The 22,635-nt window shown below is 46.9% G+C and overlaps 1 protein-coding gene across 1 annotated transcript in view; it reads right to left on the reverse strand.

Moving 5' to 3' along the window:
* DCX (doublecortin) overlaps window positions 1-22,635 on the reverse strand; it is a 199,445-nt gene that overhangs the window by 151,741 nt on the left and 25,069 nt on the right. The window contains exon 3 of the mRNA XM_063937320.1: window positions 8,528-8,868. Within this exon, the coding sequence (XP_063793390.1) occupies window positions 8,528-8,868 (341 nt within the window). The remainder of the gene's footprint in view (window positions 1-8,527; window positions 8,869-22,635) is intronic.

Genomic DNA, 22,635 nt, shown 5'->3' on the forward strand with positions numbered 1-22,635 from the left:
CGTCATGGCAACCGGGAGACAAGTGCTAGTGGAGTAACCTGAGCGCAGCTGATACTCCGGTTCGGGTCTTTTGCTGTGCAGTGGTTATAGGCTCTGTGCACGGCAGGGGATCCGGTGCTGGTTTTTGTGCTCACAGTCTGTGAGGTCTGAGTGGGGCGTGGACAGCACCTGCTTTATAAGGCCTCTTTTCAGGGTAGGCAGATGCTGCTGAATCTTTGTTGGTTAGTCAGTTCATGAAAGTTAGCCAGTACTGTGTAGCTTTGTATTTGTTTGTTGCTTACTGCAAATAGGCCTGGGGATTTGGTATTACACTCTGCCAATCCAGACCTAGCAGTAAGACTGGAGTCAGTCGTTTAGCTTGCTGGGGTTCTGTTACTACTCTGTGAACTTAGCAAGTTTGCGGCTGTATTCTAAGACTTGCCTGTCTAATCCTGTCTCACTGTGCTAGGTGTCAGGGGTCAGTTTAGTGGCAGTAAGCTAAAACCTGTGCACTGCAAGTGAGAATTAGGATTGTGGAGATTCTCCTTGTGTCTATCATTCCATCTCTGACCAAGGAGTTTACTGCCACACCCGTTGGTAACCCTTTAGGGTTTTGCTGTTGCCCTTAGCAACAGCATTTCGGGTTCTCTACGTATTAAAACACAACATCTTGCTTTTTCCATCTGGGCAGTTCTAATACAAGGGAGATACCCAGTTCCTTAGCCTCTGGGCTTCTCTGTTCACTTTCTGTGTATTTTGTTACCCTATCACCTTCTGTGTACGTTATGTCATATCCCCCAGTTTGTCTGTGAGTCCATCTGTTTTGCATAACAGTTCAAACACCAGTACATTCCTGCAGACACTGGAGTGCATAACAGTTCTGACACCAGTACTTTACTGCAGGCACTGGTGTGCATAACATATTTAGCAGCCTAATACTCCTGTTGAAATTTTGTGGGAATATGGAGCATACCCCTCAAAATACGTTGCAACAGGTGGTCGATCAGGTGCAGGTCCTGACTCGACAATTTAATGATTTGTCCATTAAAATGCACACCTCCCAGGCTGCTGGCGGAGCTCCCGCAGCAGCAGCACCTGCAGGGGTTAAGGAGCCGAAAGTAAATCTCCCGGATCGTTTTTCTGGAGATCGCTCGCAGTTCTTTTGTTTCAAGGAGAGCTGCAAGCTATATTTCCGGCTTAGGCCTCAGTCTTCTGGGTCGGAGATTCAGCGGGTGGGCATAGTGATTTCCTTGCTACAAGGAGACCCACAGGTCTGGGCATATGGGTTGCAGCCTGACTGTCCGTCGCTTAAAAGTGTTGATGCTTTTTTTACGGCACTGGGCATGTTGTATGATGACCCTAACAAGACGGCCTCAGCCGAGGCTCAGATTTCGATCCTTAAGCAAGGGCGAAGGCCAGTTGAGGTTTACTGTACGGAGTTTCGGAGGTTGGCCCATGATACCCAGTGGAATGACCCAGCCCTGAGACACCAGTACCGAAGAGGTCTTTCTAACCAGATAAAGGACCAACTGGTACAATATCCCTTGCCTGATAGCTTGGATCAGCTCATGCAGTTATCCATCCGGGTGGATAGACGGCTGAGAGAGCGTAGGCTTGAAAGGGAGACTGAGATTTCCTTCCTTCCCAAGGGAACCTCAGACTCTGAGGAATTTTCTGAGGAGCCTATGCAGATTGGGGCTACCCGCCTCTCCTCGCGTGAGAAGACGCGGAGGAGACAGCAGGGGTTGTGTTTGTACTGTGGGAATAAAGGTCATGTGGTAGTATCATGCCCAGAAAAGCCGGAAAACTTCAGGGCCTGAGGGTGATGGGAAATATCCTGTCAGGCCAGAAGTCAGAATTTCCCAAGAAGACTTTTATCATTCCGGTGACCTTGAAGATCCTCGGTCAAACTGTCAAGACTGAGGCCTTTGTGGACAGTGGGGCCGACGGGGTTTTTATGAACCGCCAATTCGCCCTGAAACACTCTGTTCCCTTAGTACCCTTGGCATCGGAAATTGAGATTTGTGGGTTAAACGGGGAACCATTATCCCAAGGTAAAATTACCTCTTGCACTAGCCAGATTTCTTTGTTTATTGGAGCCACACACTCTGAAAAATTGTCCTTTTATGTGACTGTCTGTACTTTTGCCCCATTGGTGTTGGGGTTACCCTGGTTAAGGGCCCACAATCCTCAATTTGACTGGGTCTCTGGGGAGATTCTTAGTTGGGGTACTGATTGTTTCAGGAGTTGCTTGAGCCTTCCAGTCAGGCTCTCGCAGCTAAGTTTGCCAGGATTGCCAGGGTGTTATGCAGATTTTGCGGACGTGTTCTCCAAAAAAGTTGCAGAGGTACTACCTCCCCATCGCCCCTATGACTGTGCCATTGATTTGTTGCCAAATGCTAAGCTTCCCAAGAGCAGGTTGTACTCCCTGTCACGTCCTGAGACTCAGGCTATGGCAGAGTACATTCAGGAGAACTTGGCTAAGGGATTTATCAGACCTTCACAGTCTCCAGTTGGGTCGGGGTTCTTCTTCGTGGGTAAAAAGGACGGTTCGTTGCGACCCTGCATCGACTTCAGGGAATTGAACCGTATCACGATTAAAAACTCATACCCACTGCCTCTCATTTCGGTCTTGTTTGACCAGCTTCGTACTGCCACCATTTTTTCTAAGATTGACCTACGCGGTGCGTACAATCTAATCCGAATAAGAGAGGGGGATGAATGGAAGACTGCCTTTAATACCCACTCAGGGCATTATGAATATTTGGTGATGCCTTTTGGGCTCTGTAATGCCCCGGCAGTCTTCCAGGATTTCATGAATGATGTGCTCAGGGAATATTTGGATAGATTCTTAGTTGTATACTTAGATGACATCCTAATCTTCTCCCATTCCCTGGAGGAACATCGGAAGCATGTACGCTTAGTCCTCCAGAAACTCAGAGACCACCGGCTTGGGGCGAAGCTGGAGAAGTGCGAATTTGAAGTTCAGCAAATCGCATTTCTAGGATATATTATCTCCCCAGAAGGTTTCCAAATGGAGGGTTCCAAGGTACAGGCAGTCCTGGATTGGGTGCAGCCCACTAGTTTGAAGGCGCTTCAGCGTTTCCTGGGCTTTGCGAATTTTTATAGACGATTTATCGCTGGATTTTCGTCTATAGTGGCGCCCTTGGTGGCACTCACTAAGAAAGGGGCGGATGTTGCTCACTGGTCTTGTGAGGCTAAAGCGGCTTTTGCCCGTCTCAAAAGGGCATTTGTTTCGGCCAAGGTGCTGCGACACCCAGATCCAGAGCGTCCTTTTGTGGTGGAGGTGGATGCCTCTGAGATGGGTATTGGGGCAGTGCTTTCTCAGATGGGAGTGTCTGATAATCGCCTTCATCCCTGTGCTTACTTTTCCCGTAAATTTTCGCCTGCCGAGATGAATTATGACGTGGGTAACCGGGAATTGTTGGCTATTAAGGATGCACTCGAGGAGTGGAGACACTGGCTTGAGGGGGCTAAGTTTGTGGTCTCAATTCTCACTGACCATAAGAATCTGGCATATTTAGAGTCAGCGAAGCGTCTCAATGCCAGGCAGGCACGATGGGCTTTGTTTTTTGCTCGCTTTAATTTTTTGATAACATATCGCCCTGGGTCAAAAAACATCAAGGCTGATGCGCTCTCGCGGAGCTTTGCTCCAATCCAGGAGACCACCGAGGAGCCGTTGCCCATTGTTTCCCCATCATGTATTAAAGTGGGCATTACCCAGGACCTCTTATCATTAGTCCTTAGAGCACAGGAGCAGGCTCCTCCAGACCTTCCGGTAGGTCTTTTGTTTGTGCCTCCTAGGTTAAGACAGTGAGTGTTCCTGGAATTCCATGCCAAGAAGTCGGCAGGTCACCCGGGTATTGCCAGAACTCGGGAGTTGCTATCTAGGGCGGTGTGGTGGCCCTCGGTGGCTAAGGATGTGGATCAGTGGGTTCGGGCATGTGACATCTGTGCCCGAAATAAGACTCCTAGAGGGGTTCCTGTTGGCCCATTACATCCACTCTCTATCCCATCTAAGCCATGGACCCACATTTCAATGGATTTTGTGGTGGACTTGCCCAAATCCTCGGGGATGACAGCCATCTGGGTTGTCGTTGACAGGTTTTCGAAGATGGCGCACTTCGTTCCACTGGTTGGGCTGCCATCAGCCAGACGCCTGTCTGAATTATTTATGCTGCATGTTGTGCGTCTCCACGGGTTGCCACTTGATGTGGTCTCTGACCGCGGATCCGAGTTTGTGGCCAAATTCTGGAGGGCATTTTGTTCCGATCTCCAGATTTCTGTCAGCTTGTCGTCAGGCTACCATCCGCAGTCTAATGGGCAGACTGAAAGGGTGAACCAGTCCTTGGAGCAGTTCCTCAGGTGTTATGTCTCCAAGTGTCAGACTGACTGGGTTGCTCATCTGTCCATGGCGGAGTTTGCCTATAACAACGCGGCTCACTCTGCTACAGGGATCTCTCCCTTCCTTTGTGTGTATGGGCATCATCCTAAGGCCAATTCTTTTGACCCCCTGGACTCCACGCCTGGTGGTTCCTCTGTGGTTTCGGTTCTTAGAGGTATTTGGCGGAAAGTGAAGAAAGCCCTTGTGTCTGTGTCATTAGTGACCAAAAGGGTTTTTGATAAGCGGAAAAGACCCTGCAGCTTCAAATTAGGAGACTTCGTCTGGTTGTCTACCAAGAATTTGAAGTTGAGACAGCCATCTCATAAGTTAGGGCCCCGGTTCATCGGCCCTTATAAGATCACCAGGGTTATCAATCCGGTGGCATTTCAGTTAGATCTGCCCCGTTCTTTGGGTATCAATAAAACATTTCATTGTTCCCTTTTAAAACGGGCGATTAGTAATCCTTCTTCCAGTGGAAGACCTTCCCCTCTTCTGATACGTGGCCAGAGGGAGTTTGTTGTTGAAAGGATTCTTGACTCCAAGGTGGTTCGGGGTCGGCTGTCATTTTTGGTGCACTGGAAGGGGTATGGCCCGGAGGAGCGGTCGTGGGTGCGCAGTTGTGATCTTCATGCCCCCAGACTGATACGCTCTTTCTTCTCGCAGTTCCCCGATAAACCCGGTGGTAGGGGTTCTTTGACCCCTCGTCAGAGTGGGGGTACTGTTAGGGTCTCCTGCCCTGTGCTGCCACGTCGTCATGGCAACCGGGAGACAAGTGCTAGTGGAGTAACCTGAGCGCAGCTGATACTCCGGTTCGGGTCTTTTGCTGTGCAGTGGTTATAGGCTCTGTGCACGGCAGGGGATCCGGTGCTGGTTTTTGTGCTCACAGTCTGTGAGGTCTGAGTGGGGCGTGGACAGCACCTGCTTTATAAGGCCTCTTTTCAGGGTAGGCAGATGCTGCTGAATCTTTGTTGGTTAGTCAGTTCATGAAAGTTAGCCAGTACTGTGTAGCTTTGTATTTGTTTGTTGCTTACTGCAAATAGGCCTGGGGATTTGGTATTACACTCTGCCAATCCAGACCTAGCAGTAAGACTGGAGTCAGTCGTTTAGCTTGCTGGGGTTCTGTTACTACTCTGTGAACTTAGCAAGTTTGCGGCTGTATTCTAAGACTTGCCTGTCTAATCCTGTCTCACTGTGCTAGGTGTCAGGGGTCAGTTTAGTGGCAGTAAGCTAAAACCTGTGCACTGCAAGTGAGAATTAGGATTGTGGAGATTCTCCTTGTGTCTATCATTCCATCTCTGACCAAGGAGTTTACCGCCACACCCGTTGGTAACCCTTTAGGGTTTTGCTGTTGCCCTTAGCAACAGCATTTCGGGTTCTCTACGTATTAAAACACAACATCTTGCTTTTTCCATCTGGGCAGTTCTAATACAAGGGAGATACCCAGTTCCTTAGCCTCTGGGCTTCTCTGTTCACTTTCTGTGTATTTTGTTACCCTATCACCTTCTGTGTACGTTATGTCATATCCCCCAGTTTGTCTGTGAGTCCATCTGTTTTGCATAACAGTTCAAACACCAGTACATTCCTGCAGACACTGGAGTGCATAACAGTTCTGACACCAGTACTTTACTGCAGGCACTGGTGTGCATAACAGTGCCACCTATATATAGGACACATCCCTCCTCCATATACTGTTTCCACCATATACCGCATACTCTGCACCCCCTCCTCCATATACTATGCTGCCACCCCAGGTTACTTACCATTCTGGGACTCGGCAACAATTAGCAGCAGCAACCAGGAAACGGATGTAGGAACCACCAGACGGTCCCGCAGCACTCAGAGTGGAGGCACTGGGGACACATGTAGCCACTTACCGGTGGGGGGAGAATATGAATCAGTCCAGCAGAAAGGCGTAAGACTGTGTGGGGTGAGCAGTGCGGTGACCGGGAGGAGAAGGGTTTAGTGCTAGGACTGCAGATGATGCGGGTGAGGAGGCAGATAATTGGCTCAACTGCCTTATATATACTGCACACCGGTGGAGGAGTGGGGTGCTGTGCTTGCCCCTCCCAAACCCCACACAGGCCTTGCCGAGACCCCTCTGGCCAGCTTCTGGTGGCTACTGGTGTCCTCTACCCCCAGACTGGCCAAGAGCTATGCAGGGACTGGTGAGCTTATACATGCCAGTACTGGTGTATATAGTGCAACATCATTATAGCCTGCCCACTACATATATACAGCATCTACAGTATATATGTGTGTGTATATATATATATATATATATATATAAATGGATGTAGTGTAGACCTAATTCCGCGCTAATGAGTGAGCTTCAACCTTAAGATGTACCCTCTGTTAGCTGGGGTACTGAGGTAGGATACAAGAAACAAAAAAATGTCTAAGGGAGCTGTGTAATTGTAACTTTAGATGTAGGTTCTTTTCCAAGATTATTTGACCACAGAATCATTAAAATAAATTTATTCACATATTGTCCTTGAACAGTACATTTGCAGTGAGTAATGTGTACCTGACAAAGTTTAAAATACAGACTTTGATACACAACCTGACATAAAAATTCTAAATGAATTCATCCAATAATGTCTTTCAATGAATGTCTGATGTTCTCACATCTGAACCTCAACCCAACGCGTTTCGTCCCAAAGGACTTCATCAGGGGTTCATATCAATAGATGTTGAAAGGGCTCTATGGGATCAATAACCGATTTATCAGTAATGCTGTTTCCACAGGGATATCAGTATGGAAATAACACAACAAGAACGTTGAATTCGTCAGTATTGGACAACGAATCAGGCCAATATAAAAATGTCATAAAAGGATCTCAATGCTGTATTCTCTACCAGTTATAACCACAACTATGTTGGTCAGGCTTTGTGGTCTGACAGGCTCTCCAGAACAGCAACGCCACACCCTTAGCATGAAAGAGCCCCAGCAGCAGGACTTCCAGAAACCCAGCAGCTCCTGTCTGAGTAGCGACCTTCCTCCCCTATAATATGGCCCTGGTGTCCAGCATTTTGACTGGCTTTTAAGCAATTATAATTTATTTATTTTTTAAAGTACAGTTTTTATACAAACTGTTAGCTGCTGTGATAGAAAGTACTGATACGGATGTATTCACTAACCTGAAGTGCATCAAGTGGCATCAACATGGACCTGCCCTGGCCACTACAGAAGTTGCAGGATCCAGACCTGCTCTGCAGGAAGATGGTGGGCTGTGGGAATGTCTTGTGCTCTCCGAGCAGCTTACACTAGATCTTCATTGTAATGGCTGACTACACACTTTATTAAGACTCGCTGGTGCATGAGCATATAAAAGGGAAATGAGCACAGGTTTATTCTGATTTATGAGGCCTTGCTGTGACCTCTCTAAAACACTGCATATAACCTCCTTGTCTGCTAGTCTGTTACTGTATAACTGCCAGCAAAGGGAAAACTAATGTCACAATTATTGAATCGCACTGTTGTTAACGATTATTCAGCCAATATGACAACATTTTGTTTTACTAGTCATCCTGTCATTGTAAAATGGACCACTGCGCTATGAATCACTTCGATTCTATGTTCTTTTTTTATATAAATTATTTCAATTTTTGACATTTGACATTCGTATTTCTGACATCATAAAAGCATCTCAAAAGACTATGTTTTGCCTCAACCAGAAAACTTTTGTTGAGTTTGATACAAACAAAATTAATTGAATTTTTTCGATGGGGAAGAAAGGATATCCACCGTGAAAAAAAACAAAAAAAGATCACATAAATATACCCACTCTTATTTGAATAATTTTGCCTTGCAAACAGAAGTCTCATTTTTGCACAGCAAGGGAAACGTACGTCTGCAAGTGAGCCTCCTCTTAGCTGGTGGAAATATCTGCACTTTGTAAACACCACCAGCTTATCCCCCAACTTAATATGCATGTGTTTAATGTGGTCCAGCATCAAGATGAAAGTCAACACATGGTAGCAAAATCAGCTGCACCAGCCTTGCATAAAGCAACGTCACATCCTATATTTCCGGAAAAGAATAACTGTCCTGAAAACAGTACTTTACAGTAAATAGATGACAATAAAGTTACTATTTACTATTGTAAAATATGCAGTCAAACATTTTTCCGAATCTGATCCTACCTGTTTTCCATCCAAAGTGTACAGCTTCTTGACCACTCCAGTCTCCAGTTTAATGGCATCAGTGATGTCAGTGAGAACTTGCTCAAAGGAATGAGCTGTCTTTTTATTTAAGAGGACACGGACAGCCTTGCGCGGCTTTACTCCACTTCGAATGATAGTCACCAACTTAGGACGGACAAAGTCCTTGCTCTCCTTGAACAGACTGTTGTTGCAGGTACCCAGGGACTGTGGTGACTTAAGAGTGGCGGAAGTCTTCACGTTGACTGACCAGTTTGGGTTGACATTCTTAGTGTATTCCAGTTTCTTGAAAAAGTTGTCGGATGAACAAACATAGCTTTCACCTTAAAGAGATAACAGACAGACAGAAAGTCTGTAACATGTATAGACAGATAATCTTTACTTGCTTTTAACAGAGTAATCCTCAGTGTCACCAATAAAATTAAGCTTTTCAAATGCACAAATACGTCTTTTTTGAACTAACAAGTGATAAAAAGCACAGAATGTGTTCCTAAATGTTTATTGTGCACTCTCTTTGTAAATATAAGTTCCTTAGAGGTCGCATGAGCAAACAAAAAGACAAAATCATAAGACACAGAACTCTTTGGTGTCTTTAAAATTATTGGAATCTAGAGTGAAATGATAGCATTATTACACATATAATAAGTGCTATTAATACTGGAGAGATAATAACATTAAGCTCCAAATACATATGAGATGATATACCAAATACTTTATATCATCTGGATATAAGATGTCATAAAGCATTTCCATGATCATATAGAGATCTCTGAGGTGACATCTAATATTCTATGGGGGGAAATCAATTAGCTGCAAAATTCACTACCTCTGAGCTGGTGATAAGCTTGGGAATAATTCCTAATTTAAGATAAAAATGTCGGGATTTGGTTCAGAACTTTGCGACACCCCCCTGAATGACTAATTAGGCACTCAGAAGCTTTTAATGATTTTTAATTGGGCAATAATGACATGTCATTTTGGGGGTCAAAAAAATTAAAAATGATGGAAATTGGGGTACAAGGTATGGAACAGGTATATTGGTGTGGTTCATGAGTGAAACATGTTTTTTTAAGTTTTGTTTTTAAAGGGGCTTAACAATTACCCAAATATATACTTACTTATACCCATTTTTATGTATACCTATTTTAATTTGAGCACTTATTTAATTTTTTACTTTTTTTTTTTTTTTAAATGCATATAAGAGCCATTTTACCCAATTTAAATAACCCAAATGTTTTTATTATAACCACTATCAGACTTTTAGACTTTATGCTTATGTTAGTTTGGCTTTTTTGAGAGTAGACGCAGATTGGTCCCTGGCCGTGCCAGTTGCATTATGTATGCACGATATATCTGGCAGGCACTGAAGGGAACAGGAACCAGACTGCTGCTCGGACTGCAGCAGGACAACCCCCCTCATATAAAAAGGGAGGAGCCAACACTGCTCTTTAGTATCACCTCTACTGTATGAGGATGTATCTATCATCTTTTCATGAGAGTGTTTCTGAATTTAACCACATTTACTCTTGAATGTCCTCTTTCCATTCAAACTCAATCTTTCAGAAACTAAAATAATACCTGTACAACTACCAGCCAAGTTACAGATATGTCCTCATACTTCTACCCTTAATTCGCCACTCAGCGTGAGATGTCTGGTGTGAGTGAGCTACCAGCTTATGTGTATCCATGCTACTATCGGGCTTCTATGCCAAAATGTGATGCGACTAGGACGCACCAGGAGACTGTGCTGATTAATTTGATATGCCACACTTGTATATCTGAGTCTGTATATGAAGCACAACGTAACTTGGCATTGAAAAAAGCCACGGCCGCTGCATCCTAGTATTTAATATACAGATTCAGAGACTCAGGGGTAAATGTATGAAGCAGTGATAAGAATGGAGAAGTGAGCCAGTGGAGAAGTTGCCCATGGCAACCAATCAGCATTGAAGTAACATTTATAATTTGTATACTTTAAAATTTTACAGAGAAGCTGATTGGTTGCCATGGGCAACTTCTCCACTGGCTCACTTCTCCATTCTTTTCACTGCTTTATACATTTACCCCCCAGTCACACAAAGACATACAAGCGTCACATCTCAAATTAATCAGCACAGTCTCCTAGTCACATTGCAGCAAAAAAGACTCCTGGCCCTGACAGAGACTCACTGGACTAGGCATGCTGAGAGGAGCTGTTGGCAGTGACTGCAGCAATGATGTATGAGGACACATCTATAACTAACAGAGTGGCTGCTGACAGCATGACAATAAACCCTGCCCATCAAGTACACTACTTGGGTAGCCAAACTTGCATTAGGATTGTCTTTTGTTCCCCACATGTAATCTGTCTCCAAACCGCGTTACATAGACAGAAAAAATAAATTCAGAATATGCATGTGTCTCCCATAAGACACTGCAAAAACGTTAATTAATGCACTCATAATCTCCAGCATTGATTATTGCAGTTCCTTTCTCACCAGCCATCCCCTATGCAGACTTTAACCCCCTACAGTCTATTTTGAGCTGCAGGTCTAGTTGTACTCCTCAAATGTTCTTCTACTGCAGCTCTGATCTGCCAGTCCCTACAATTCTCTATCCTTTACATAATACTAATACACAAAGTCTTTGGCAAATCTACACCATCATACTGTACATACAGTATATCTTTATACTCGCTTCAAAATATCTTTCAATTCGACCTTAAAGGCCCATACACAAGGTGAGATTCGGGCTATGCCCGATTCTCACAATGCGACAGGGGCTAGGTCAGCATCGCAAGCACATAATGAGTGTGCTTGCGATACTGACTATGTGCGATTTTGGCTAAGTGTCACTTTTCTACGAGATAATCAAAATTGACTTGCCTGCACAGTCTATCTATGCTTGCGATGCCGACCGCGCGGGACCGTGCATTGGCATCAAATCGGGATCGCAAGGTGACTTTCACCTTGCGATCTGCACTAACTTTTCTTACGATTTTGACTATATAGTCAAAATTGTAAAAAAAAATCTCCCCATGTGTACACGCCATATCACTCTGCTCAAGATCTGGACGTATCACCCTCACTCATAGCTTGCTACCAGTAGCGGATCTTGGTACGGGCACACGGGCAAGATCCGCAACTGTTGGTGCCCCCCGGTGCTGTGCTGTCACAGCTGTGCAGTGAGCGATGCACCGCACGGCATTGTGGGAGCGGCACATAGACACTAGGGGTCATAATTGACCTCTAGTGTCTATGCTATGCTATGGGAGAGGCGTCATGATGTCTCTCCCATAGATCAGAGGAGCGGCGCCGGCGGCCTGAGATGGAGACGGAGGTAAGCAGCGGTCGGGAATCAGGAGGGGGATGGTGAGAATTAATTAATTTTTTTGTTTTTTGTAAGCGGCACAAACGGGGGCACAACTCTACAGTGGGCACAAACGGGGGCACAACTCTACAGGGGGCACAAACGGGGGCACAACTCTACAGGGGGCACAAACGGGGGCACAACTCTACAGGGGCACAAACGGGAGCACAAGTCTACAGGGGGCACAAACGGGGGTACAACTCTACAGGGGGCATACCGGACCACGCCCCTTAATGAAGCCACGCCCCTATTTTCGCCAGGGGCGCCACAAGGGCTAGAACTGGCCCTGCTTGCTACATTCTATTATTTGGGATGCAACCACTCTATGGAGATTCCTCCCTCCTACTTTACCACAAAACTTTCTCCCTAGCCTCCAAACTTTCAACAATTTCCTGGACACACATATCTTATCCACTTAACTGGCTAATAATTTTTCTAAAAGAGCCACCAAAATTTTCACATTTTTTTCATTATCAAATTCTGTAAATAGTAACTATTTCAAGTAGCCCCATTCAGTATAACATTATTAAGAAACATGTAGGTTTATTAATGAAATGATACTGAATCAGGGTTACATACAGATGTAGCCGCGCTCATCCAAGCTGCGACTATTTACAACCGCGATTGTTTTTTCACGGTGTGCACGCATGCTCATGGCTGCGTGCATATATTGGCACCCACAATCCATTCACTTTACAATGTATGATTGCAGGTGCGGATAGTTGCAGCCCGGTGCACTGAATCGCACCCGTGATGCATGTGCAGGTGTGTACACATCGCAGGTAAGCTGACGAGGTTATACATGTACTGTAGCTATTATCATTTACAAAATACAGAATTTGGAAGACAATTTTGGAAAAACATTTTTATACAGTTAAAGAAAAAACTTTATAGTCAAATAATAGAAAGAAAGTAGAGAGAAGAACTGCAGTGCAGTCAGCAGACCAGAATGGGAGCGTCTGTGTACGCTCGGCGGTAGGCCGAGGCGCAGGCACGCCTAGGCACGTCGCTCGCCCCCACCTGCGATGTAGCCACGCTCCATCTGTAAGTCGCAGCTTCCCTTAACCACTGAACTCGGGCAGCAGGAAGACTGTTTTCCTGTAGCCGCAGGTGAGCAATCCAAAAAGGATTATCCCCCTGTAGCTCATCTGGGCTGCCAATTAAAACATATATGGACAAGCAGAAGCACAACCCTGTCCACCAATTGAACCTACTGTAAGGATGACAGGTAGGCACAATTTCATTAAATCAAATAATGTTTGCTGAATTTCTCACTTATACACCTTTTACACTGCCGCAATAACCTGGATTATTGCTGGGTCTACCCAGGTCACAGCTTGGTGTAAAAGGGTCCTTGAAAAATAACCCAGGTCGAGTGACCTGGGAATCTGGCCCTGGTAGCTACTAGGGTTGGAGCCACGTAATGGTGCAGTGTATACAGTTCTACCCAGGTTATGCTCAAAAGCTCTGACTGGCTGTGTATACAGAGCAGTGATGTGCTGTGAAGTCTTTGTCTGGGGAGGCACATGGAGATATATATATACATACAGTATATACACACACATCTGCCCCCCCCTCTCACCTGAGATGTGCCCCAGAGTGTAGGCGCCGCTGCTGCTGGCTGGGTAACGGAGGAGGAACGAGAGGAGAGAGTGCTGGCCACTGCCGCCGCATGCACTCCTGGTCTGGCCCTCCTGGGGCTGCCGCTGCTGCAACAATAACTGCCGGGTTCCGCTGCTGCTTATTCCCGCAGCGTATGTGTGATTGGGCTAGCGGATCCAGCACTAGATCCGCTGTCCAATCACATGTGCCTCCCTGGTGTGCTTTCCCTGCCAGCGAGGCACTTGTATAAGTGCCGCATTCCCCTCTTTTTCTAATGGGCTTTTACAGCCCAGCGCTTGGGCCCGCCCCCCACTTTGTCCCCATTTCCACTGTCTATGGGAGGCACTAGCTTTCAGTGCCTCCTAAACTAATTAAATGTTCCAAAATGATTAGAATAATATAAAAAAAGATACATATGACACATAATATGTGTCTTATGTATCTTATTTGTTTTATTTTAATCATTAATGACAGGGGAGGCACTGCCTCCCTGATGCAGAGGTCTACCTCAAGGGAGTATCTTTGAGTGACATGCAGGGCCGACCCAGGTTCAGTATAAATGGGTCTGACCTGGGAATAACCCGGATCCAAGTGTAGTGTAAACAGGGTCAGACCTGGGTCTGACCCGGGTTGGAACTGTGTCCTGAAACCTGGGTCAGACCTGGGTTTTTGGTGCAAAAGTAGTATCAGAAACTTCTTTCCTAGGGTGCTGAGAAAAAAATGCTGATACTCTAGGGCGCCGTGATTAAAGATAGTACACCCAGACATGGCCGTCAGGCATCTCCGTCTACAGACACCCTGAGCTTATTTTAATGACCAAGAGATTGCTAGGGGCACTATGTGGAAAACAATGGTAATATATATATATATATATATATATATATATATATATGGGAGGCAATCACTAGACCGCCTGTTGATAGCCTTACGGGTACAATGCTGCCACCGGAATCCCGACAGGCAGTGAAATGCCTCCGCCGGAATACGGGCGTCACAGGCTTTTCTCCCTCTAACCTGTGGCGAGAGCAGCAAGCCACTGTGCCCACAGTGCAGCGAGCGCAGCGAGCCCACAAGTGGCTTTCTAGTGCTCGCCCCGCCGCTGGCATACTGGTGACCGGGATCCCGCAGTCAGGATTCTGACAGCCGGGATCCTGGCCGCTGGTAAAATGTATGCATTATATATATATATATATATATATATATATATATATATATTTATTTACCTTAGAATATTTGTAATTATTGTGCTCCAAATGTCTGAAAACCCTTCTCTGGAAAACACTAGCTGTAGCAGAGGTGGAACTACCGCCAGTGCAACCAGTGGCACTGGGGCTCGCCTGTGTCCAAACTGACTCATTACATGCCGCTGTGTGCTGTGGGCAACCGCTGCCCGCAGCACACAGCCGCCCGGAGAGGGGAGGGGAGGAGAGGAGCGCAGCGGACACGAGGGGAAGGAGGAGGAGGGAGGTGGAGGAGGGAGCCGCAGCAGCGCTGTTTCATTGGTTGAGGCGCTGCTGCTGCTCTCCCTCTGCTTCGCTATAGGCTGTCTTCCGCCACTGTGAAGCGTCCCAGCATTCACAGTGGCGGAGAACAGCCTATGGTGAAGGACTGGGACAGCAGCAGCAGCGCCTCCACCAATAACACAGCGCTGCTGCGGCTCCCTCCTCCACCTTCCTCCTCCTCTCCTGCCCGGGAATCGTGATCTCTGCCAGAAGCTGCACCGAGGAGCCTGAGCCAGCGGAAAGAGTAAGTATAATTCTTTCTTTCTTTCTTTCTCTTCTTTCTTTCTTTCTTTCTTTCTTTCTTTCTTTCTTTCTTTCTTTCTTTCTTTCTTTCTTTCTTTCTTTCTTTCTTTCTTTCGTTCTTTCGTTCTTTCGTTCTTTCTTTCTTTCGTTCTTTCTTTCTGTGCAAAAAGGGGGACTGTCTGCCGTAATGTGTAAAAAGGGGGAATCTGCCTGCCGTAATGTGTAAAAAGGGCACGCTGTCTGCCGTAATGTGTAAAAAGGGTACGCTGTCTGCCGTAATGTGTAAAAAGGGCACGCTGTCTGCCGTTATGTGTAAAAAGGGGACGCTGTCTGCCGTAATGTGTAAAAAGGGGACGCTGCCTGCCGTAATGTCTAAAAACGGGAATCTGTCCGCCGTAAGGTGTAAAAGGGTTTCTACCTGGTGTAGTGGTGCTACTGTGCGGCGTAATTTGAATAATGGAGACTACTGTGCACCGTTTTATGAATTGGTATTATTTTGTGGCCACACCCCTTCCCCACAAAGCCACACCCCTATGTATTTTTACGCGCGCCTACGGCACGCACTGCCCCTGTTTAGCATGCAGGGGTGGGGCTCCGATGCCGTTTCTTGCACACAGTGCTAAAATGTCTTGTTACGGCACTGTTGCTAGGTATCCATTTCTCTGGCCCTGAGCAGGTCCCTCTCACCAGATCCTCTCCAGGGGTGAGGGGGTGGACTTGTATGGGATGAAAGGGGGGGGGGGGAACCATTTTGTCGCACCTGGGCCCACCACTCGCTTGTTCCGCCACTGAGCTGTAGGTATAATAGATTCTATAGTTGTATATATGTGGGATTGCTGCCACCGTATTCCAGACTGTTTGTAAGCACTGCATGTACTGCTAGGGTGTATGAATCTCCTAATGAGGATTAAGGCTTATTCATTTCAAAGGGAAAAAAAATATCTCTGACAGAAACTCGTTTGTTGAACTGTGACCTTAGAATATTATACAAGTAATGTAACATATTGGTACAACAGATTCATCTAACTCACGTTAGGAAAACAAGAGATCCATCCAGCAACCATTGTATTGTAAGTCAGTAAGGTAAACCTAAACTGGTTGCCATAGAAACAATGCAATCTCTAAACGACAGTCCACATTAGATTGCCTTCAAAATGCCTGCAGCTGCAAGGCAGAGGTAAAGGCCTTGCAATTCTATTAATGGTACATTTTATTTTGTTTTTAGACACTCAAACATTGATACTGTAGTTAATAAATAAGTACAAATGACAATTTTGGGATTCAAGCTACACTAAAATATGCCTACAGTATTTTGTAAAAAAAAAAAAAAACATTTCTGGAGGCAAGGAAGGAATTGCAACTGCTTATAGGATTAGTATTGCTTGCCAGTCCCTCTAAACACATCTCATACCCATCCATTTTAATTTCTTTCAGCTTCTAGGCCTCAATGGGATTTGCAAATTAATTGAAGCGGTTTTTGCTTTGCAGAAAAAGAGCACATGCTTATCTGAACATCCCCTTCATTCCAGCAGCAGCCGCATCCTATTCAGGGAATCTGCACTGTGAGGCAGTCATGAAATTCTGCCATATCCCTCTTGCTCTCATTTATAAATATATATGCTAAACAATTCTGTTTTATACCCTCCCTGTCAGTAGGACCCGCAGCATGCTCCTCTTTAATGTATTCATTTTTTAAGATCAATAACTAAGCTGTACAGAATGAGTTACTGTTTATTTGTAATTATAAATGAGAACGATTAATAGACAACACTACTAATTACTCTAAAGAGATGCAATGTACTGCCTTATTATTTTTAAGGGCTGTTATGAAATGTATACTACAGAATTTGATAATTTTTTTAATCAAGGTGTGCTAGGGGGTGTAGTATGTCTGACCGGCGGTCAGGAGACCGCGGTCAGCATACCGACGCTGCAATCCCGGCAGCATACCGACGCCGGGATCCCGGCGGGGAGGGGCGAGTGCAGCAAGCCCCTTGAGGGCTCGGTGGCGACCTGCGGTCGCCACGGGTTCTATTCCCACTCTATGGGTGTCGTGGACACCCACGAGTGGAAATAGTCCCTGTTGGCATGCCGACCATCGGGATAGTGAGGGGGCGGGATGACGGTGGAGGTCATGTGACCGTCGGTCACATGAATACCACCCGTCCTAGGAGTATGTGTATGTATAGTGTAATTACTGATGATGTCTGGGGTAGTATACTCTGGCTCTGGGACTGGTTCAGCACTGGAAGTAAATGGGGTGTGCATTGCTGAAAAGATTGGTACATGGAATAATGCGTATTTTCACCCATATTCAGGACTATACGCATGTCACCTCCCATGCTCTTTGCCAGCCTAATTGCCACACACCTAATTTACCAAGTCTGAATCAATAGCCATAGGATAATACACTGGGTATACTGCACTCCAGATCCTTAAGTTAATACTTGCATGCAGCATGGTCACGCCCCCTTGATTTGGCCACACCTCTGGCCTATAACCACTCCTCCAACCCCGTCCTTTATTTTGCCAGAACAAAGATGGCAACGTTATTGCCTACTCTTCCGAAACGTCCTGGAGACTACCAAATCTTGGGTATCTTTTCCAGATACCCAGGCAAGTAGGCAAGACTCCTGGAGGTCCACTCAATGCTGATGCCACCCACATCTTGAATTAAGTGGGTGGTCTGGGTGGCTTGATGATGCTTGTAAGTGCTGAATTGGGGAGGCGGGAAAATAACGCAATTGCAGAATTATGCCCCTAGCACCGCTTACTTAGCTGAGCACCACCCATATAGCTATGCACCGCCCCCTCCAGCACCACTTATCTGGGCTGAGATGTTAGCAAGCATGCATTGCACACACCCACAGCACCACCACATATTTCTCTGATGTCCTAAGTGGATGCTGGGACTCCGTAAGGACCATGGGGAATAGCGGCTCCGCAGGAGACTGGGCACAACTATAAAGAAAGCTTTAGGTCTAACTGGTGTGCACTGGCTCCTCCCACTATGACCCTCCTCCAGACTTCAGTTAGAATCTTGTGCCCGGCTGAGCTGGATGCACACTAGGGGCTCTCCTGAGCTCCTAGAAAGAAAGTATATTTTAGGTTTTTTATTTTACAGTGAGATCTGCTGGCAACAGACTCACTGCAGCGAGGGACTAAGGGGAGAAGAAGCGAACCTACCTAACTGGTGGTAGCTTGGGCTTCTTAGGCTACTGGACACCATTAGCTCCAGAGGGATCGACCGCAGGACCCGACCTTGGTGTTCGGTCCCGGAGCCGCGCCGCCGGCCCCCTTACAGAGCCAGAAGCAAGAAGTGTTCCGGAAAATCGGCGGCAGAAGACTTCTGTCTTCAACAAGGTAGCGCACAGCACTGCAGCTGTGCGCCATTGCTCCTCATGCACACCTCACACTCCGGTCACTGATGGGTGCAGGGCGCTGGGGGGGGGGCGCCCTGAGGGCAATATAATACACCTTGGCTGGCAAATCATCACAATATATAGTCCCAGGGCTATATATGTGATAAATTACCCCTGCCAGAATCCATGTAAAAAGCGGGAGAAAAGTCAGCCGAAAAAGGGGCGGGGCTATCTCCCTCAGCACACTGGCGCCATTTTTTCTTCACAGTGCAGCTGGAAGATAGCTCCCCAGGCTCTCCCCTGTAGTTTTCAGGCTCAAATGGTTAAAAAGAGAGGGGGGGCACTAAATTTAGGCGCAATATGTGTATACAAGCAGCTATTGGGGGAAAAATCACTCAGTTATAGTGTTAATCCCTGCATTATATAGCACTCTGGTGTGTGCTGGCATACTCTCTCTCTCTGTCTCCCCAAAGGACTTTGTGGGGTCCTGTCCTCAGTCAGAGCATTCCTGTGTGTTTGCAGTGTGTCGGTACGGCTGTGTCGACATGTTGGATGAGGAAGGTTACGTGGAGGCGGAGCAGAGGCCGATAAATGGGATGTCGCCCCCTGTGGGGCCGACACCAGAGTGGATGGATAGGTGGAAGGTATTAGCCGACAATGTCAACTCCTTACATAAAAGGCTGGATGACGTAACAGCTGTGGGACAGCCGGCTTCTCAGCCCGCGCCTGCCCTGGCGTCTCAGAGGCCATCAGGGGCTCAAAAAACGCCCGTTACCTCAGATGGTAGACACTGGAGTCAGACTCCGTGCCGACATCTGTGTCGACGAGGTTGAGACATATACACAATCCACTAGGAACATCCGTTGCATGATCTCGGCAATAAAAAATGTGTTACACATTTCTGACATGAACCCAAGTACCACATAAAAGGGGTTTTATGTTTGGGGAGAAAAAGCAGCCAGTGTTTTGTTCCCCCATCAGATGAGTGAATGAAGTGTGTAAAGAGCGTGGGTTCCCCCGATAAGAAAATGGTAATTTCTAAAAAGTTACTGCTAGCGTACCCTTTCCCGCCAGAGGATAGGTCACGTTGGGAGATATCCCCTAGGGTGGATAAGGCGCTCACACGTTTGTCAAAAAGGTGGCACTGCCGTCTTGGGATACGACCACTTTGAAGGAGCCTGCTGATAAAAAGCAGGAGGCTATCCTGAAGTCTGTATATACACACTCAGGTACTATACTGAGACCTGCATTTGCCTCAGCATAAATAGTGCTGCTGCAGCGTGGTCTGATACCCTGTCAGATAATATTAATACCCTAGACAGGGATAATATTTTGCTAACATAGAGTATATTAAAGACGTCGTTTTATATATGAAGGATGCACAGAGGGATATTTGCCAGCTGGCATCCAGAATTAATGCAATGTCCATTCTGCCAGGAGGGTATTAGAGACCCGGCAGTGGACAGGTGATGCGGCCTTTAAAAGGCACATGGAGATTCTGCCTTATAAGGGTGAGGAATTGTTTGGGGATGGTCTCTGGGACCTCGTATCCACAGCAACAGCTGGGAAGAAATTTTTTTTTACCTCAGGTTTCCTCACAGCCTAAGAAAGCACCGTATTTTCAGGTACAGTCCTTTCGGATTCAGAAAAGCAAGCGGGTCAAAGGCGCTTCCTTTCTGCACAGAGACAAGGGAAGAAGGAAAAAGCTGCACCAGACAGCCGGTTCCCAGGATCAAAAATCTTCCCCCGATTCCTCTGAGTCCACCGCATGACGCTGGGGCTCCACAGGTGGAGACAGGTGCGGTGGGGGCGCGTCTCGGGAACTTCAGGGACCAGTGGGCTTGCCCACAGGTGGATCCCTAGGTTCTGCAAGTAGTATCACAGGGATACAGGCTGGAGTTCGAGGCGACTCCCCCTCGCCGTTACCTCACATCAGCCTTGCCTGCTGCCCTCGGAGAAAGGGAGGTAGTACTGGCGGCAATTCACAAGCTGTACTTCCAGCAGGTGAACTCAAGGTACCCCTCCTTCAACAAGGCCGGGGTTACTATTCCAAAATGTTGTGGTACCGAAACCAGACGGTTCGGTGAGACCCATTCTAAAATTGAAATCCTTGAACACTTATATACGAAGGTTCAAGTTCAAAATGGAATCGCTCAGGGCGATTATTGCAAGCCTGGAGAATTTCATGGTATCACTGGACATCAAGGATGCTTACCTGCATGTCCCTATTTACCCTCTTCACCAGGAGTACCTCAAAATTGTGGTACAGGATTGTCATTACCAATTCCAGACGTTGCCGTTGGTCTGTCCCCGGCACCGAGGGTATTTACCAAGGTAATGGCCGAAATAATTATCCCGTACTTGGACGATCTCCTTATAAAGGCGAGGTCCAGGGAGCAGTTGTTCGTCGGAGTAGCACTATCTCGGGAAGTGCTACAACAGCACGGCTGGATTCTGAATATTCCAAAGTCGCAGCTGGTTCCTACGACGCGTCTACTGTTCCTGGGTATGGTTCTGGACACAGAACAGGATAAAAAGGGTTTCTCCCGGAGGAGAAGTCCAAGGAGTTGTCGTCTCTAGACAGAGACCTCCTAATACAAATACAGGTGTCGGTGCATTAATGCACGCGAGCCCTGGGAAAGATAGTAGCTTCTTACGAAGAAATTCCATTCGCCAGGTCCCATGCAAGGATCTTCCAGTGGGATCTGTTGGACAAGTGGTCCGGGTCGCATCTTCAGATGCATCGGCGGATAACCCGGTCTCCAAGGGCCAGGGTGTCGCTGTTGTGGTGGCTGCAGCATACAGGACTGGGTCCTGGTGACCACGGATGCCAGCCTTCGAGGCTGGGGGGCAGTCACACAGGGAAGAAACTTCCAAGGACTATGGAAAAGTCAGGAGACTTCCCTACACATAAATATTCTGGACCTAAGGGCCATTTACAATGCCCTAAGTCAGGCAAGACCCCTGCTTCAACACCGGCCGGTGCTGATCCAGTCAGACAACATCACGGCGGTCGCTCATGTAAACCGACAGGGCGGCACAAGAAGCAGGATGGCGATGGCAGAAGCCACAAGGATTCTCCGATGGGCGGAAAATCACGTGTTAGCACTGTCAGCAGTGTTCATTCCCGGAGTGGACAACTGGGAAGCAGACTTTCTCAGCAGACACGACCTCCACCCGGGAGAGTGGGGACTTCATCCAGAAGTCTTCCAAATGATTGTACACCGTTGGGAAAGGCCACAGGTGGACATGATGGCGTCCCGGCTCAACAAAAAGCTACAAAGATATTGCGCCAGGTCAAGGGACCCTCAGGCGATAGCTGTGGACGCTCTGGTAACACCGTGGGTGTACCAGTCGGTGTGTGGGTTCCCTTCTCTGCCTCTCTTACCCAGGGTAATGAGAATAATAAGAAGGAGAGGAGTAAGAACTATACTCATTGTTCCGGATTGGCCAAGAAGAGCTTGGTACCCAGAACTCCAAGAAATGATCTCAGAGGACCCATGGCCTCTGCCGCTCAGTCAGGACCTGCTGCAGCAGGGGGCCTGTCTGTTCCAAGTCGTACCGCGGCTGCGTTTGATGGCATGGCGGTTGAACGCCGGATCCTGAAGGAAAAGGGCATTCCGGAGGAAGTTATCCCTACGCTAATTAAAGCTAGGAAAGAAGTGAACGCAAACCATTATCACCGCATATGGCGGAAATATGTTGCGTGCTGTGAGGCCAGGAAGGCCCCAAAGGAGGAATTTCAGCTAGGTCGATCTCTGCACTTCCTACAGTCAGGGGTGACTATGGGCCTAAAATTGGGTTCCATTAAGGTCCAGATTTCGGCTCTATCGATTTTCTTCCAAAATAGAACTGGCTTCACTGCCTGAAGTTCAGACTTTTGTTAAGGGAGTGCTGCATAGTCAGCCCCCGTTTGTGCCTCCAGTGGCACCGTGGGATCTCAACGTGGTGTTGGATTTCCTGAAGTCGCATTGGGTTGAGCCCCTTAAATCCGTGGAGCTACAATACCTCACGTGGAAAGTGGTCATGCTGT

This window comes from Pseudophryne corroboree, chromosome 8 (assembly GCF_028390025.1).
Source record: "Pseudophryne corroboree isolate aPseCor3 chromosome 8, aPseCor3.hap2, whole genome shotgun sequence".
NCBI classification, from domain to species: Eukaryota; Metazoa; Chordata; class Amphibia; order Anura; family Myobatrachidae; genus Pseudophryne; species Pseudophryne corroboree.